The sequence below is a fragment of the Gopherus flavomarginatus genome, chromosome 6, assembly GCF_025201925.1.
Source record: "Gopherus flavomarginatus isolate rGopFla2 chromosome 6, rGopFla2.mat.asm, whole genome shotgun sequence".
Taxonomy (NCBI): Eukaryota; Metazoa; Chordata; order Testudines; family Testudinidae; genus Gopherus; species Gopherus flavomarginatus.
In genome coordinates, this window is record NC_066622.1 from 109,185,049 (window position 1) to 109,204,107 (window position 19,059).

At 41.8% G+C, this 19,059-nt stretch overlaps 1 protein-coding gene across 1 annotated transcript; it reads right to left on the reverse strand.

Moving 5' to 3' along the window:
* Positions 1-4,913: 4,913 nt before the first annotated feature.
* Positions 4,914-14,032, reverse strand: CCNJ (cyclin J). Its single transcript, XM_050959597.1, has 6 exons — positions 13,922-14,032; positions 13,196-13,319; positions 10,496-10,706; positions 7,831-8,130; positions 7,584-7,743; positions 4,914-6,021 (listed from the first exon to the last, which is right to left on the reverse strand). The coding sequence occupies exons 2-6, from the start codon at positions 13,262-13,264 to the stop codon at positions 5,610-5,612; spliced, it is 1,152 nt and encodes a 383-aa protein (XP_050815554.1). The 5' UTR covers positions 13,265-13,319; positions 13,922-14,032; the 3' UTR covers positions 4,914-5,609.
* Positions 14,033-19,059: the final 5,027 nt, after the last annotated feature.

The window sequence follows — 19,059 nt, forward strand, 5'->3', positions numbered from 1 at the left end:
GTCAATAGGTTGGGTTTTCTGAATAATTTACGTAGGGTATTTGCATTCACTTCCCCTTATTTGTTTCCCAGGAATTCTACTTCACGTATAGTGTCCCAAAAGATCATTTTTGTCTGCTGCAGTACTCAATATAGTCCTTTGATCATCCAACCCTACAATTATACATAACTTTTGCATTTAACACAATTGACTCCAAAGATACCCCCCGGGTGCAAGACGCTCTCCAGTGCATGGGAGTCCCCTTCTCACTGTCTCCACCCCAGAAGACATTGATCATATATGCCTTCCCAGTACGGTGGGGCACCCATCTGAATGGGTATACAGCACAAGGAACATGGACTCCACAGGAATCAAGGATGCACGTAAAACTACTGGAACTGAGAGCTGTCTTAGAAGCCTGCAAACAGTTCTTATTGGTCATACACTCCTTCTACATCCAGGTAATGTCAGATAACATGACCACATTGTTCTACATCAACAAACAAGGGGTAACATGATTCACCTCTTTTTTGCATAAAGGCAGTCAATCTGTGGGACTAGTGTATTCAACACCAGATCACCCTATCAGCAGTACACCTCCCAGCAATATACAACACACTAGCACCAGCCTCAGCAGGCATTTCTCCCTTGACCACTAACGAGAACTATATGATTCTGTGGTGAAGAGCATATTCAGATAATAGGGATCTTCCTCCTGGGATCTGTTTGCATCACAAGAAAACAGGAAATGCAAGCTATGCTACTTGGGGGGGGGGGGAGCTCAAGTTCAGGATCCAGGGGAGATGCTCTCTTATTCTTACAATATGCTTTCACCTCCTTCCCACTGCCCCACCTATCAGCAAGAATTACCTTGAGCCCTCAGGATGATCCAGCAGGACAGGGCAATGATCATCTTCATTGCTCCCAGCTAGCCCAGATAGTTTTGGTTCCTCAGCCTTCTCCAGCTGTCAGACGCTTCACCCATCAGCATCCAACCTTTCCATGCTTCTTGACACAGAACACAGGTAAGATCAGACATTTCAACCCAGGCTTCCTCTGCCTCACAGCTTGGTATTTGGAGTTGAACCTAGAGCAGACATGTTCAGTAGCTATTCAAACTATCTTTAACAATAGCAGGAAGAAATCTACAAGAAAATGTTACCTAGCTAAATGCAAGAAATTTTCTATTTGGGTTCACATCACCAAATGTCCCCAGAAGAATCAGTCTAAAATGGTGGGACTGTCTATCTATCTGCTCTTCTTGAAGACCTCAGGTCTCCTTTAGCTCTCTGTGGGTACACTTGGTAGTGATGCGCCTGTCACCCTCCAATTGACAACCACTGACTTTTCACCCATCCAGTGACTGTACATTTTCTAAAGGGTCTAGGCAAAACCATCCCTCCCATAAGGAAACCTGCCATGCCATGGGACCTTAATTTTGCAGTCCATGACTCAGAGCATCTTTATTGTTAGACTACATTTAAAAGATACAATGTCAGCTTAATTGTATGCTTTCAAATATACACATACCTTTACTACAAGCAAGGTGATTATTACTGGAAATGTAGAGAAAAGATTGCTCTGTATAGTTTTGCTTTGTGTATTTGATAGCATTGTGCTTAGTCAGTCATTTACTCAGCTCCCTTTCTTTACTTTCACATGTACAAAACTGGAAAATGTGGGATTTTTTTGTTTGTTTTTTTAACAATGGCAGGGAAACACCAGTAAAGATATTACATGAATCTACCTTCAACTCCCTTGCAACTGACTTCATTAAGGGAACATTGCCTTCTAAAAGCAAACATATTATTGCATATTCACTTACAGACACACAAAAAAAAATTGTGATGAAAAAATGAAGCCAAACTTCCAGTGTATTACAAACACCACATTGTAAAACAGTGCAGGAATTGAAGTTGGACACTCACATGTGATCCTTTGGGCCAGGAGAGGTAGCATTCCTTATGGTGCTGCCCTGACTCTGACTGCTGCTATGTTTTAGTTATGTTAATTAGCATGGGTTTCTGTCAGCAGGATTCTATTTTATTGTAGCTGGAAGCATAAGTCCTTTTAGATTTACACAACTGAAGAATAGAATGATTCAGTGATCCAAAACCAAGAATCTTTCAGTTTGATAGTTTGTCAGTAATTGGTTTCCATCTGCATTATACTAAAAGCCATTTGTATTTGTACAATTAAAGGCCTTCTCTTGCAAACACTTATGCCTGAGCATAACTTTAATCAGCTGAGTAGTCCTGTTGGCCTCAGAAATTCATGTGAGTAAAGTTACAGCTGTACATAGGTATCAACAGGAAAAAACACTGAAGTAGAGTGAAGCATGGCCTGTACTGTATGACCTGAGAAACTCATTCTGCTACAGTGGTTTAATATTTGGGGTCCAGTGACTAATGGGGTCTCATTTTAAATAGATCCATACATGTACCCATTCTTTCTGTAACAGCAACTATAAGAAATTTCAAACATCACTTCTTCTTGTGCTGCCTGCCGCCCCAGGTAAGCTCTGGCAGCAAGAGTAACTACAGTTCAGGATCCAAAATTCTGGATTTCTCAGGGTTCTGTGCACCAAAATCTGGGCTGTTCCTCTTCCCATTCAATTCTGACTTTTTCCATACAGTTCTACTGTAGAAAGAATGAGTTGCCACTAAGACTCATTAAAAAAAAAAAATCCTATTTCAGAACCAGTTTTTGTATTTCTTTCTCAGATGCAGCTATACACTGGATACAATATTCTAAAACCCTCCCTGCACAATTTCCTTCCTGTTTTGTTGTTATAAATAGACTTAGGAATACATGGACTCCTGCCACAGGATAACGGTGGATTAAACCTTCAAGTTCAAGAGCTGTGGTAGGAATGAAGTTATACAACTGTTAATTCAGGGATTTAAATAAAATAAAACAAACCAGACACAGACAGACGATTTACTCAAAACTAGTTTTATTTTTTAAAAAAATCCAAGTGCATAGCACTCATCTAGATTCCATTGTTGTGGATGTTTTGCATTTATGGATTTTTAATTATGCCATAAAATGCACATTCTGGTTCACACAGTAAGACCTTGAAATAGTGTATTTAATGGACACTGGTAAAGCCCTTTTTCAGTAACACATTGAAATTGTTCACAGTGCACGCTTTCTCTATTTTCATTTATACTGTAATGTCAGACACTAAATAATAAATTAAAAAAAAAACAAAAAAGCATGTAGTGGATCCTTTTAGTTAAGCCTAATGCCTTAAAAACACAATCAAAATACCCTACTATATGTAGACTTTGCAGTATTATCTAACTGAATAATCACCCCTATAATTCCAGTGTTAATTACCTAATTTTATATATAAAATACTTGATAGATTTACTAATATTTCAAAAGAATCTATACTGCTCCATCACAATTAAAGATGACATTTAGCCAAGATAGGCATTTTACAGACAAATTGCTACAGGCATCTGCTGTTATTTCAAGTCATGGTCCATCAGAACAATGTACATTCACATAAATGAGGTAGTTAGAGCACTGAAAACTTGGACTTAGCATTGCAACAAACTGAAATCTGAAGATGGAAGACAGTTTCCCTTTTGGATCTATTCCCCATCTCTCCAAACTTAAATGAAAAACAGTTCAGGCATTTTAGGAGGTAGGAAACTTGCTTGTCCCATCCCACCAAAAAAGAAATCATTTTGGGTGAGGGATGGAGGGGGAAAAAAAAAAAAAAAAAAAAAAAAAAGGTGGCTCTTTGAGGAGGTAAAAATAGTTGATATTGTGCTCACCTGGAAGTTTATTCTCTAGCATGAAGTAGAGAGGCTCAATTTCCCCTTACACCTTCTCCCAATCCTTCACTCCACCTCTCTCCCCATGAAAAAAGGACAATTTGAAATGTGTGTTAAAATAACTATAGACACAGAGGATTTCTTCTCCTCCATAATAAAGGATGGGTTTTTGCAACATATTATGGTTCAGATCCAGGAAGAGCCATCAGAACAAGCAGAAGTATCTTCCTCAACTACTGAGTATTTTGGGATGGCCCCCTCTCCCAAGTTAATCTTCCATATTAATATTGATGTCAAACACCCCTTCTTCCCCACTGCCAATATTCTTTGCAACATACAGTGTGCGTGAACTTCCACTGATCATATAGTAATAGAAGGTCTGGCCTCATGTCTGCCATTTAACCATGCTTTTAAGTGCTGCCATTAGAAATTAAAACAAACAAACATACATACATTTAAGCCAGTAGGGCTCTCTCCATCAATTCCCATTCCCGTACAAGATCAGGGGGAGAGTCAACTGCCTGATTTTGTAAACAAGGAACTTCTCCATTAATATACTATCCACAACACCATCTTCATCCTCTGGGGCTGGATGAGTGAAATTTCTACTCTCAGACCATCTGATTTGTGGGTAATATTGAAGCTCAGACAGCTATGTAATAAGCATCCTGCCTGTGACCTAGCAATACACTTTTGTTCCAGCAGCGAGAATGCCGACATTGCTCTTCAGTGTGAGACTTCTGTGAAGCAGAAGAATGAGCTGCCACAGCATTACCTGAAAACTTATTCCCCCTCCACCAAGCCTGACATATGAAATACTGAATTTTTGTAAGCATTTAACAGGGTAGAGAATTTATAGACTGAAAAACTAGAGGATATTTTGTATTGGTTGTGTTAAAAAAAAAAATATAAAAAAAATCACAACCACTATTACATGAGTTCTGGTACAGTATTAGTTCAGCTTAAACTACTACTACTCTGTAATCATTTGATAACGAGAGTGTTGGGTGGCAGGGAGTAGTTAGGACTACACTTATACTTTATACACTTACAAATCCCTTTGGTACTCTGCACTGTAGATGCCCTGAAAGAAATACCACCCTGGATTACACCCAGTTAAGTGTACACACAAGCAGCACAGAGTCATTCTGAATAGATAATTCCCTGAGTTAGTGAGAAAGTGTTACTTTTTTTCCCCCTTTTGATTTGGATGTTTAGAGTAACATCTGGCCTGTGAGGCACAAGCTTTAAAAAACAAACAAACAAAAAGTCGGTTAACTCAAGTGCCTTAAATTGGACATACATTTTACATTGTAAGAGCATGAGAAAAAAAAAAAAGAAAAAAAAAAAAAGACAAGTAATTGCATTACTGATTTAGTCAGTGAAAGTTTGTTTCTCTCTACGTGGCCCCAGTATTTCTGGGGAAGCCCATCATTTCTCAGTGGATTCTTATGTTTCAATTTACCGAAAGTAAATCTTATTCAGTACTGTATGGAAGTATTGCATAAACACGGCCTCTTCAAAGTAATACTGTATATCTCCTTCATTAAAAGATATGCCTCTAGCCAGTCCACAGCCATTTTTCTCTTGACCTGTATTTCAAAGGTGGCTGTTAGAGCACACAGTGCACTGAAGTGTCAAAAGTATTAGCACATGACTGCCACGCACACATTCCTTTTAGAAAACATACTACATGCTCATTCTTTGCAGATTCTGTACTTGAGCTAATCGGTTGCCAATCCAGCGGTTTTCCTTCTGGAAAGAGTGCTACTTTTATTTAGAATGTTGCCCTCAAATAAGTTTGAGGTTTGACAAAAATTAGGGTATCTAAATTTGTATTCATCACCTCTCAAAGCAGGGAGTAATACAAGGATACCGTCCATTGATCTGGTAACTCCGGTTGTAGGAGACATTGATACATGGCTTCACTTCTATTGGAACTGCTAGTGACATACTAGCACCAGTCTGTATGTGACCTCGAGCCTGAACGCTGGATTGTAAGCCAGCTGGGCAAGTCTGCAGTGGGTAAGAGGACGTGTGACTAGTTGACACCATCTGCTGACAGTTTTGCTGTTGTGAGGTTTGATGGTGATACTGTAACGGAGCTTGATGTGCCTGGAGATACTGTGAAACATGTTGTTGAACATGAGCCTGCTGTGGAGTTGGAGTCTGGGTGGGAAACGCACTGTGTTGGGCAGGCTGGGCATGTTGTCCTTTTTGCTTGTTTGCTTCTTTTACATCATTATCATGAGCACTATAATACAAAGAGAAAATAAGACCATTTTAGTCAACTTTATGTACAGTTTTAAGAGTATCCTAACTGTAAAACTCTAACAGTCTTTAAATATCAAAAACTATTTTGAAAAGGCCATTTAAGAAGCAATTCATATTCTTTAAAGTTTAAATGATTTTAAAGGTTAGGACCAACAACTTTTTAAAAGGCTACAATGTTAATAGAAGCATTTGCATTTAAGAGTTAATGAAAGTAGTCTGCTTGGATATAAAGAGGTCAGAGCAGTAACATTTGCTAGTACAACATTACAGTGACATCAGTGTGTGAGAATCTGAAAGTGACATTTTTGGTGGCTAATGTGCTCCTAGCAATGAATGATTGTATTGTGACCATCTCAACTTCTGAGTCATTGATACTACTGATCATGAGGGATCAGTGGTGCCTTGCTGGAGTAACCCTGCAGTCGTTCTTCCCCTTCCTCTTAGGCCTTCCAGAAAGGTGTTGAGAACTTTCCTTCCCACCCCAATAGCATTCTTGGGTGTCCTTGTTCTGCCACAAGGTTTGAGTCTGTAATGCCTCATGATTACTGTGTACAGTATGCGAGGGCATCAAGGGATATAGTTATGGGCTAGAGTGACACCTGCATGCAGAGGACAGTTTCTCATCAAGTCTGGATTCAGATTTTTCTGTTCCTTATGTGCTAACCAAAGTTTGGATGTGGATGGGAGCAACTGTCAACAAGATGGAAGTGAGGCTGGTGGCCTAGGGATTCATCCAGAAGAATGGAATTGATTACTTGGGGATGTACTTTCATCCTTTTCTAGTATGGTTCAGTCTTGTGGTCCCATTGGATCCCATGGCACATCTGATATGTAGATAACACTGGCCTGCAGTTTTTCCATTTATAAATAAATAATGAGAAGGCAAGTTTCCCCCTCTTAGTTGTGGGCCCCTTGATAACGATCCACACTTTTCTAACATGCTCCATTGGGAGCATCCTCTACTCAGAAAGCTCTAAATTCCAGAAGCTTAGGTAGACCTCCTGTGTGCTTAGTACAATTCATTGGATACCTATTAAATTCAATTCTCTAAAGCTCTATGCAGATTGGGAGCCAGTTATTTAAGGAATCTGCTTTCACAGGTTCATTTGGAACAGCTGAGATCTGCTACAGCACCCCAGAGGCACTCAGGTGAAAGTCTTCCCCTTGCTTCCCCATACTCCAATCTTTTGAACTTGTTATTTGACTGCCTGCTGCAGCCCAAGTTTGATGACGTTCAGATCATGCTGCATGTCTTTTTTTTCCCTCTGTTGTGCTTTTGTCTGAGTATTTTATTTGCTGGGAGGAGTAGAGATGAAGGGAGTTAGGTCAGGTGAGGTTTTTTGAAAAGCAGAGAGGGACTGACTTTAGGTTGGCTTAATAAATATTGTATAGTACCTGGGTACTTTTGACATAGATGCTGCACAAACTCACTACTAAACTACTGTTTTTGTAAATATTGTTTTTTAGAGTAAATGCCCTTGAAATATACCATGCTGTTACAGAGACAAAGCCTTTACAAATGAGAAGCCAGCATAAGCTTACATTAACAGTCGTTCAATACACGGAACCAGGAAGTCCCAGGAGTATGCAGTAAGACGATGCAGTCGAGTTGGCCATGTTGGAGAGAGACGTAGGATAATCCTTGAAGAAGCCACACATGCAGTAGCCACTAACGAAGGAGCATAATTTAAAAACGCATGATCTGGATAGACAAAAAAATTGTTTAGATGAGTCAGACACAAATATTATTTAAGAAATAAGGTTGCATTAACTAAACCATGCAACACACCTTGCAGAGATACTTCCAGAAAGTAATCCGCATATTTTGCCATGTATAACTTGGTCTTCTCTAAGGAAACCATTGGCCAGCCATCGTGGAGATCTGTCTCATGGACGGCAATTGAAAGGTAGTATTCAATGAAGTGAGCAGCAGTTGGGAGGCACAAGTTCCACTGAAATGTTTCTAGCAACAACAGCTCCATGTGTAGCAAGTTCTGTTTTGTTAATACCAGATTCATGTTAGTCATACAACCCAAGCTGTTCAATTGTTCAAGCTTAGGGACACTGTCTTCCTTTTCTTCAAATTTACCTTAGGGTGGGGGAGAGGAAGAAAAATATAATTAGAAACATGAATAAAACATAGCAGCAAATGCAGTTTGGTGTATCTTTAACATTAGGGTATTTTTCAATGTGAACACTTGCTATACAATTGTTTTGCCATGTCAAATAGGCTCCTGCATGCAAAACTCAATGGGACGATTCTGCTGAGGAGAGGAGAGGAGAGGCGAGGCATACTGTCAAGGGTTAAGCTTCAGCAGATAGTTGCTATGTAACCTATAGGATATTACAGCAGTGTCACACTTCCTGTTGTCTCTTTACAGATTCTCTCACAAAAACAAGAGCCAGTTGCAAAGAGAGAATACCGATGATGGTATGGTGTAGCCTGACTGTATTTCATAAATGACTTCTTGTTATTCATTAAGTTATCCTAAAACCTATCCTGGTAACTGCTGAAGTACCATTGAGACTAGCCTTAAAAAAAGTGCAAGAGTCCACCTTTGGTTTTTAGCTTTAAAGAAAAAAAAGTCTTTCCCTGTTCAAAGTGTAGTAGGAGGAATCAGCTTGGTATAGAGGCTCTAATGATTTCAGTGTTTACAGGTACGTTTAAATTCAAAAAACAGACAAGCAGAAATTGAGCCCTTCGGTCTAAATCAAGTGAGCTTCAGTAACACGTATCTGGAAATGCATATTGTCATTTATGTAGACTTCCACAACTGTCCCTTCTTTTAAGTTCATCAGTACTTAGATTGCAAGTCCCAGGGGACAGGGACTATCTTTTTGTTCTGTGTTTGTACAGTACCGAGCACAATGGGATCCTGCTCCACACTCAAACATCTAGGTGCTGCAGTAATATAAGTAATAGTAGTAGCTCCACCCTGTCCTGGACTTTGCCTTGTCATACATGCATGTTTTAGTCTAACGTAAAGTTATACGTGTAAAAGCCCAGCAATAATGGATGCAAGTGAAACATTTCTACAGAACTCGCCACTGTTTTGCGACCTCAGTTTCACCCCACTTTCCTCCTTTCTTACACTCTTTCTACGGAAGCTGGAGTTATGTTTTGTTAGTAAATAAGGACTCTTCAGTAGCAGTGGGACTCAGTCCACCAAATTAATTCTTTTGGTTTTTCCAGTTGTGGAAGGTACCTGTTTACTCTAACCACTTTGTTCATATTTTAGTTCTCACAAGAGGATAAAAATCCAAAAGTGACATTCAAAATTTCTTTTCAGCACCTACAACAGAGGAGACTTTTCTTCTTTTTCTGTGTGTAATTTGGCAACTTGGGAGATGGCAGGTGACTGCTTTTAAAAGAGGGTTCATTTTCTTGTAATTCCTTCTTAAATTTTATTTTAAAAACTTCAGTCAATTTATTTGTGATGTAAATACAGATCTGTGATTGCAGCAAAGAATCCTGTGGCACCTTATAGACTAACAGACGTTTTGGAGCATGAGCTTTCGTGGGTGAATACCCACTTCATCAGATGCATGTAGTGGAAATTTCCAGGGGCAGGTATATATATGCAGGCAAGCTAGAGATAATGAGGTTAGTTCAATCAGGGAGGATGAGGCCCTGTTCTAGCAGTTGAGGTGTGAAAACCAAGGGAGGAGAAACTGGTTTTGTAGTTGGCTAGCCATTCACAGTCTTTGTTTAATCCTGAGCTGATGGTGTCGAATTTGCAGATGAACTGAAGCTCAGCAGTTTCTCTTTGAAGTCTGGTCCTGAAGTTTTTTTTGCTGCAGGATGGCCACCTTAAGGTCTGCTATAGTGTGTCCAGGGAGGTTGAAGTATTCTCCTACAGGTTTTTGTATATTGCCATTCCTAATATCTGATTTGTGTCCGTTTATCCTTTTCCGTAGCAACTGTCCAGTTTGGCCGATGTACATAGCAGAGGGGCATTGCTGGCATATGATGGCGTATATTACATTGGTGGACGTGCAGGTGAATGAACCGGTGATGGTGTCGCTGATCTGGTTAGGTCCTGTGATGGTGTCGCTGGTGTAGTTATGTGGGCAGATCTACACCAGCAACACCATCACAAAGCTACAAGATCTGCGATTGCAGCTTTTAGTGTCCTTCCCCCCATTCACCTTAAAAAAAACCCAGAATTTGAAGGTCCTGAGAGAGGCTCACATATTGGACCAAATTCAGCTGTGCTAATCTTTTATACATAATTTTCCTTCTAAATCAACTTGATCACCTAAGAATGATCCTTTAGTTGGTACAAGAAACTACATTAGTTAAATTAGGGCTAAGTATCAGAGGGGTAGCCATGTTAGTCTGGATCTGTAAAAAGCAACAGAGTCCTGTGGCACCTTATAGACTAACAGATGTATTGGAACATAAGCTTTTGTGGGTGAATACTTACTTTGTCAGATTAGTGCATATTACTTACTTGCTAAAAGTAAACAGGAAAGAGCAACCACGTGTAGCTGCTGAATGGATATATCATAGCGGTCCATGAAGAGGTCCAGTAGATAGACAGCAAGATGTCGCGCAGCAGGACAGAGTCTGAAACGATTGCTCACAATGGCAATCAGGTCTGCAAAATATCTTCTCAGATTTAACTGGGGAGACTGGCCTTTGTATGAGGGAAGCTTCAGCTCCTAGACAGAGAGCAGCATATAGTTGTAGTACAACCGCTATTATTTTTATTCAAATATACTTGTGAAAAATACATAAGAAAATTGACTGGGTTAATACATAAAGAAATTTTCAAAGCACTTTAAAGGAGGCACAGTCATGATTTTGCTATTTATTTTCACAGAGTGGAACTGTTCTCTTGCTGGGGATGCCTATTTATTATCTTATGACACCTATAGAAGGTGTGTCTAGATCAGGGGTCAGCAACCTTTCAGAAGCGGTATGCCGAGTCTTCATTTATTCACTCTAATTTAAGGTTTCGTGTGTCAGCAATACATTAACATTTTTAGAAGATCTCTTTCTATAAGTCTATAATATATAACTAACCTGTTGTTGTATGTAAAGTAAATAAGGTTTTTAAAATACTTAAGAAGCTTCATTAAAATTAGATTAAAATGCAGAGCCCCCTGGACCGGTGGCCAGGACCCAGACAGTGTGAGTGCCACTGAAAATCAGCTTGTGTGCCGCCTTCGGCACGCGTGCCATAGGTTGCCTACCCCGATCTAGATTCTACAGAACAATTATTTAAAATAGAACACTCTTATAAAGCGCACTTGGCCCCAAACTTAAAAACAAACAAGCCAAATAAGGTTTGACTGAACATAATGACGGACTGACAAAGAAAAACCCTTGTGGCATGGTCCGACTATAAAAAAATTCAGACTCTGAAAGGCTGAATGTTCCAAGGACAAGAGCCTTAACTGCTAGCACGGTGTTCTGCACTGTGGAAGGCAGAATTCCAGGCAGCTGCAACCAAACAACACAGCTGATCTTCACTATCACAAATGAACAGAGAGAAAGAGCTACACTCTGGAACTCAGATTTGATATGGTTTGGGATTATAATGCTTATTGTAATAACATTTCCCAGCAGGGGGCCTATTTTGATACATCAGGTAGAGTTGAGATAACTCAAAAGTTTACAGATCCATAGACTTTTCAGGAAAGAATGGACCATTATGATCCTTTAATCTAACCTCCTGCACATCACGAGTGTAAGGTACATTCAAGACTTAAAATCCTATGATTATCTTTAAAATAACCACCTCTTTAAATAGTTTCAAACTGTAAGATTATTAAAGTTGTCAGAAGTTATTTACTTTCCTTCACAATTAGAATCTGTTGTACTTGTTGTTTCTTGTACATGGGCCCAGCAATGTGCATTGCTTAAGTGATCTGGCCATGAAGAAAGTTAATGCAATCACCAAAACTACTTAGTCACATTTTTACTAGGTTAAATGATTGTTACCCTATTTACAACAGTTTGGAGATAAGGTAAGCCTTATCATCAAAAGCAATATCCACAAACATGGACATGAGTCAGCTCAGAGCTAAGAGGAGTTTCAAAACAGAATTGCCCTAAAATGTATTATTGTTAATGCACCCACTTATAGAGCACTCTTCTACATAGTAGCTCTTTTTTTTTTAAATACAGTTTAAACTTGGATCTATTCATACTTCCAAAAAAGGGCCAAATGCACCAAGGCCAAAGGGCAGAGGTAGAGGAATACCTGTGTAAATACTCAGGATTCAGTACAGATAATCAGGACAGTATATACTTAGAGACATTACAGATCTCAGCAGTTCAGTTGTTACCACATATTCTGCTGGAGCTGTCTTTTTCTGTGCAGTTTTCAATTAACCTGACTTCAAACTAGCGCATTTATTCTCCTTTTATACAGCAGATTTAGAAAAAATGACTGTTATAAATAGATTTACAACAAAATTTAGCACTGACATAGTAATTTTGTTGGAGGTTACCATACTTTTTACCCAGGGAGGGTACCCGAAAAATTAGGGTCCAGCATTCTTAACAAGATGGGGAACTTTCTGTCAAGACCTGTAGCACTAGCCTCCCTCTGATAGCCTTTTAACTCCTTCTCCTCCTCCCCCCTTGCCTGCAAGGAGCCAAACAGCTTCACTATCACATGCTAATCAATGCCTTTATGTACTGAGAGGCCTGAAACGCAGTGCAAGCAAGTGCTGCAGCTCAAGTGTCAATTTACTTTGTCTGACTTTAATGCCAGTGGGAACACACGCAAACCCTTGCAGCTGAGGAGCCCAAAGATCTTGCAAAAACGCAGTGAATTAATCCATCCTTCCAGCACCACAGGAGGATCTTAGCCCATGTTGCAGATGGAGAAGCCAGTTTTAAGATTTCAGGACATGTGAATTTAAAAGGCCCACAAACCGGATCCCCCCGTGGCTAAATCCTCTAAGAACCTAGCGATACAGGCTTGAGACAAAAGGAACAGCAAGTCGCCTTGCCCTTTGACCTGTCCGGGGTACTGCCCCTCACTCCCTTCTAGGGACTGTCTGGCAGGAGAGGGGGACGGGCTCACTCAGGAAGGGAAGAGCTGAGCCTTCTGCCCTGCTCAGCCCGCAGTCTGCAGCCGAGTAAGGGGCCCGGCTCCCTCTGCCGCAAAGTCCCCGCAGAACCCTGCTCACGGTACCTTGTAGCGAAGCGCTTGGTGGATGTCGGCAGCCAGCTGTCCTTTCCACCACTGCCCCTCCAGCTCCATGGGACGGGACGGCAGAGAGTCACAGCGGCACACGGCGAAAGGCAGCAGCCGAAGCCTGCGCAAAGGGGGAAAGAAGCGGCGCCCACTCAGTCCAGCCGCAGAGCCGTTTAATTCTCGTCCACCTCCCCACCCTTAGCCCCTCTTCATTTGCACCCAATTAAAAGCAGCCAGTTACTCCTCTCCCCCCAGCGCACGCTCAGCTCTCTCGCCCTTCCCCCGGGGAGGCACCGGCAGCCCCGCTCCCCCGCCACAGCTGATAGCCGTGCACGTCGCGGGGCGGGGGGAGCTGAGTGCGGAGACCCCGGGGCTCTGCTTGTTAAAGCGCAGCATCGTGTCCCCCCGGATCCCGGCTGGGCTCCGCTCCAGCCTCGCACGGAAGCTGCTCCCCCTTTTCCATCGACGCCGCCTGTATGGGGCACAGGCTCCCCCGGGCGGGTGCATTTCCCGACACTGCTCGGAGAAAACCCGGCAGCGGGGAGAGCGGAGGGGACGGCAGCAGAGGAGGCGCTGAGCAGTTTGCTGGTGCAGCTGGGGTCCCGGCAGCGGCAGCAGCAGCCGCCTCCCTGGCTCCCGACACAACAAAGGGCTTGGCATGCAACCTCCGCCGGCTGCTCCGGCAGGAACTTCCCCGCAACTCGCAGCGCAGCCGCCTCTTACCCCGAGCAGCAGCCCCGCTCACAGCCCCGGCGGCACGAGAGCCACAGGCATGTCCCCGGCCATCTCACCGCAGCGCTTCCCTGGAGCTCAGCGCTGCCACGGGGCTGAGCAGCTCCCCTCGCCCATTGTTAAAGGGCTAAGCAGGCAAGTGTGTATACAAAGCCAGGGAGCAGCACATGCCGCTGGGCCTCTGCCAATCTACTTTCGTTTTACATCGGGGTCTGGCCCAAGAGCTCCAATCACGGCCCGGCATTCACGGGCGCACAAGCTCTCCACTCTACTGCCACATGCAAGGAGCCTTTGGACCGCTTGAGCTGCCGTAGCCGCCCAGACTGAAAGATTTGGGGGGGAGGAAGCGTGGGAAGGGGAGAACCGCGGGCCGGGGCTTTGCCCAGGTTGCTTTTCCTTTTCCAGCCGCGTAGGGGCTGCGAGTGTCTCCCTCTGTGGCTACACGCTGCCTTTGTGCTGCATATAAGTCACGTATGTCTGTATCCAAGTACGCACCCGAGTGTACAGAGCCTCAGCAAGGGCTGCAAGGGGGAGACGATAAGAGTGTGTGTTTTTCTTGGCATGAGAGTAATCTGCAGATTGCGATGTGCGGGTCTCTGCATGCAGTGTGGTGCGAAAGAGAAGGTAGGCTCAGGTTTCAGGGAGAAGCGCCCTGAGGACCTTGCGCTTTAAACTGGAGGAATTCTGAGCTGGCTGGAAAATGCTGGGTTTCCGCTTCAGAAACACTGCAGTTCCAACGCCTTAAAATACGTTTCTGTTTAATTGTCGCCTACATTTGTTCTATCATTTCACCTGAAAACTTAACAATCACCCCTTTGATCCAAGCATTCTGGAAACATTAATTAAGCCTTACAACTGAAATACCATACAAAATGACTTGTATGCCAAAAACGTGATTAAAGAGAGACTTAAACTTGTGATGTGTCACACACAGCTGTGTGGATAGAAATAATTACTTTACTTAGAGAAGAGTAGTTTTTTAAAAGGTAGATGGTAATGCAAGTGAGAATAGATGCTACCCATTATGCACTAAAGCCTTTGTATCAGAAAAACCAAAGAAGATACAGAAGGTGATAGTATGCAATTGTTCATTTTCGAGGCGAGCTCTCACATACGAGCCACTGGGACAGATTGGGAGACACTTTGGGGGGAGAAGGGGCTATGCTGAAATAGCTTATCCGTGTCTTTTTCACCAGACCTAGAGATGCAGCCCCTTGGCTCTCCTGGTGTCTGATCAAAGAAGAGGCTTTGATGAGAGTGAGTGGTTGAGACTCCTCCAGACAAGGCTGGATGTGGTGTACTGCCCTTTTGCTAAAGCATCTCATGATCCATGATCTGGGGTGACCATACATCCCATTTTGTCCAGGACAGTCTCTTTTTTAAGCCCTGTCTCTGCCATCCTGACTTTTTTGGCAAAAGTAGGCAGTTGTCCTGTGTGCTCTTGCCAACTTGATCAGTTGGCAAGAGCAAATGGAGCAAATTTTTTGACAAAAGTGTGGTGTGTTGCAGAGAAAAGTGTGGGGGGAATGGCTCCTCCTTGGGGGCGGGGAGAAAGGGCTCATGCAAGGGGATAAGGAGGGTTCCAGCAACAACCTCTTGCAGGGGGAACAGGGGAGTTCCAATGACCCCAGCATCTGGGGGGGGCAGGCAGGGTTTGAGTGACCAGTTACCTTAGCCTCATGTGGTAGTGGGAGAAAGGGGCTCAGGCGAGCGGCGTGGGCCAGCCCTGTGCAGTGGGAGGAGGGCTTGAATCAGTCCTGTGCAGTATCCCATTTTCCCTTTGGGAAATATGGTCACCCTATTTAGACCTTGGTTTGATTCTGAATTCTCATTAAGCAGAGGAGTTCCAAGAATGCTTTCTTCTATAATTGGAAGGTTTTTTCCTTGTATTACCATGGTCTTCCATGATTTTTTGGAACTTGGACTGCTATGATGCACTTTCTTTTCACCTGTTTATTTACTTCCGTTACTGTTTATTTTGGATAGCACTAGAACAGGGGAGAATTCAATGAAATTAAAAGGCAAAACTTTTCTCACATGATTTTATTGCAAGTTGCTCAATATTTGGTGTTTGACCTAAGGCCCCAGCTCCTGCAGACCTATGTTTAGGTGAGAATCTCCTCCTTTTTTTTTTTTTTTTTAAATGTAAGTTTCTAGCCTTCATGGATGTTGAGAAAATCTGGAAAACCTAAAGGCTCAACAACAAGAAAGCAAACCAAAAAAAAATCAAAAATATAAAAAATTTTAAAATCTCAGTTTTGAAGACAATCTTGTGATTTGATAGTAGTTAGGTACTTGAATGTTTCAGTTTCTTGCACCTTCCTCTAAAACACACAATATTTGTCACTTTTGGAAACAGATACTGGGCTTGATGGATCATTGATCTAATTTGGTATGGCATTTTGGATATGGGACACCGTGCTAGATCTGTTTACATTCAGAAGTTTTTCACTGCAATCATATGGGCTAGAAATGTATTTTATAAAATGGAAATTTGTGTTTTGCATAATCTATCATGCGGGCTAAAGAAAGACATCAATCAGACCAGTACTTTGTCTTCCCTTAGCTAATATATTTTGGTTAATCGTTGTTTTTACTTTTTATTTTTACAATTATTTGGGAGAATTTTTTCTTCCTACTCTGTTGTTCTATATAAAAGATGTTGGTAACCTTTTTTTTTTTTTTTTTTTTTTAACTTTTTTTCCATATACATTTAGGTATTTTTATTATACAGATATTGCAGAAAAGTGCTTGTTTTTTCTGTAGGGAAAGTTCAAATCAGAAACGCAGTTCGAGGGAACTTGTTTATTTTGAATCATAGCCATGCTCCCCAACCATGAAATTATTGGTTTATTCAGTTTTTTTCAAGTCTTCATTAAATTGTAGTATCACTGGAAGATAGATACCATAATTGACATTAACCGTTTATGTATGGAATATTCATTCCTAGTAAGTACTGCACAGAATTAGGTGCCTATTTAAATATAAAGAAAGAGACAAGCTCTTTCTGTGTAACATTAGTGGCTAGAGTTTTGATACAATGTAATTCACCTTAAAACTAGCTGCTTTTCCAAATTCTTCAATTTCCTGTGTTAATTCTAACAGATACTTATGGGTTAGATAACATTAATAAACACTGTTCAGATGCAAAGCCAATTTATAGGGAGAATTTTATGTAGCAACAAAATACGTACTCCTGCAAAACCCTGTTGCAAAATATAGAAGCACACTGGATTTAGAAGCAGACAAGATACTCTTATTACAAAACTCTAGGAAGTCATTACTTTTTGTCTGTTTCTGTTTGTCTTTGGGTCAGGGATGGTTATTTATTCTGTGTTTGTACAATGGCTAGTAAAACAGATCTTCAATCCTGAGTGAGGCCTCAATGCAAATAACACATACCTTAATGATGATAATTAATAATGAGCACCCCAAACTTCCAGTGAAGACCAAACTTCAGAGTTTTGAATCTAGAATGACCAGTGTTGAATACAAGAGTCTGATCTTGCTAGATGCTGAACACTTGAAGTCCTTTTGACCTGTGTTGAGCACCTTCTTCTGTGAATGCCTTCATTCGGTCTTGAAGGGTGCTTATCATCTCTCACTAGGCACACAGCACTTGCAGGACTGGACTTCATGCTACTAGGCTTTTAGGCAGAATACACTTTAACCTTCATATAAACTCACAAAATTCTGCCAACAAGCGAAACATCTGATGATGTTTCCATTCTTTCAAGCAGACAGTGGTTCACTCTTAAATGAATGCCCAGCCTTGACGCTGGTGAGTCTTGTGCTTTCATGTGGAGTTCCAGGCTGGGGCCTAATCACTCTCTCCTGATTTCATTATCCTTTTCTCCATATGTATGGCAGCCTCGTAGAAAGAGAAGGGCCCACTGAGACTGGAGATCCATGACACCTACCCACACATGAAGAAGTTGCTCCTTGGTGCACTCCCTGGGAAGCCCAGCTGACATGGTTGCACATTCCAAATCTCACGTTGAGGAGCTAATGCTAGTCTGACTACAATAAAGACTGGCAATTTGCACAGCTTTTAGGCCCCCTTCCAAGGCAAATATGCTGCATAGAGAAACTGTTACCTGGTTCCACCTCCAGCTAGTTATGCTCCCACATGAACGTGTGGAGGACCAACTGCCTGATGTTCATCCAAGTGATGGAGGGAGGGTATAGGGAGTTCCATAGGTTCAGGAAGAGCAAGAAGCAATGTTACCAACTCTCACAATTTTATCATGAGTCTTGTGATATTTGGTGTTTTTCTTAAAGTCCCAGCTGGCGGTGTCAGGAATTTGCATGAGAATATCAGCTTTCATTTAAAATAAAAAAGCAATTTTCTAGCTAATGGTTTAAGAGAAAACATGATGTAAGTGCACCCTAAAAGTTCAGAAACCAAGAGGTAAAGAAAAAGATCCCAAATTTCATTATTGTTTTTAAAAACTCGTGATTTTAAGCAAATCTCATTATTTCGGTGAGCCTTATTCATGTACACTTGAGGTTGACAGTACTGGAAAGCATCACCTCCAGCTCACATTCTCACATATTAGCTGCCCATCCTGGGATAAGAGGATAGGAGCACCCAGCCCTCGGGTTGCAAAAAAGGGCATACAACAGGAAAAAAAGACTCAGCTTTTAGAACTACTTGTCAGTTCTTGTATGCTGTGAAATATATAAGGACCAGGCAGAAAATGTGTAATAGTAATTTACACACTGAGGGCTTGTCTACACTGGCATGCTAAATTGGTGCAGTTGTGTTCGATGCAGTGGCATTGATTTAGCTGGTCTGGTGAAGACGCAATAAGTCAATGGCAGACCTCTCTCCTGTAGACTTCAGTACTCCACCTCCCTGAGAGGCAGAAGGTAAGTCAGCAGAAGAGCGTCTCCCACCGACAGTGTGGTTTAGACACCGTGTTAGGGTCAATGTAAGCTATGTCACTTGGGTGATTTTTTTCACATCCTCTGAGCAGCGTAACTTACATCGATTTAAGTGGCAGTATAAATCAGGCCAATAGTCTGCAGACCTGCAGGTTGAATGAATTGACTTCAGTCATTTCTAAAGAGTTATTATAGGACAAGTATTTGTGTTTCTGATCTTGCAGTAGGCATTCTGCACCTAT

Bases quoted from the DNA above. Each gene is read 5' to 3' on its own strand.
- CCNJ (XM_050959597.1), bottom strand. From the start codon at position 13,264: ATGGAGCTGGAGGGGCAGTGGTGGAAAGGACAGCTGGCTGCCGACATC. The intron at 10,707-13,195 runs GTACCGTGAGCA...CTCTCTGTCTAG, and splicing joins ACCAAGCGCTTCGCTACAAG to GAGCTGAAGCTTCCCTCATA. The intron at 7,744-7,830 runs GTGTGTTGCATG...TTGTCTATCCAG, and splicing joins TCTGGAAGTATCTCTGCAAG to ATCATGCGTTTTTAAATTAT.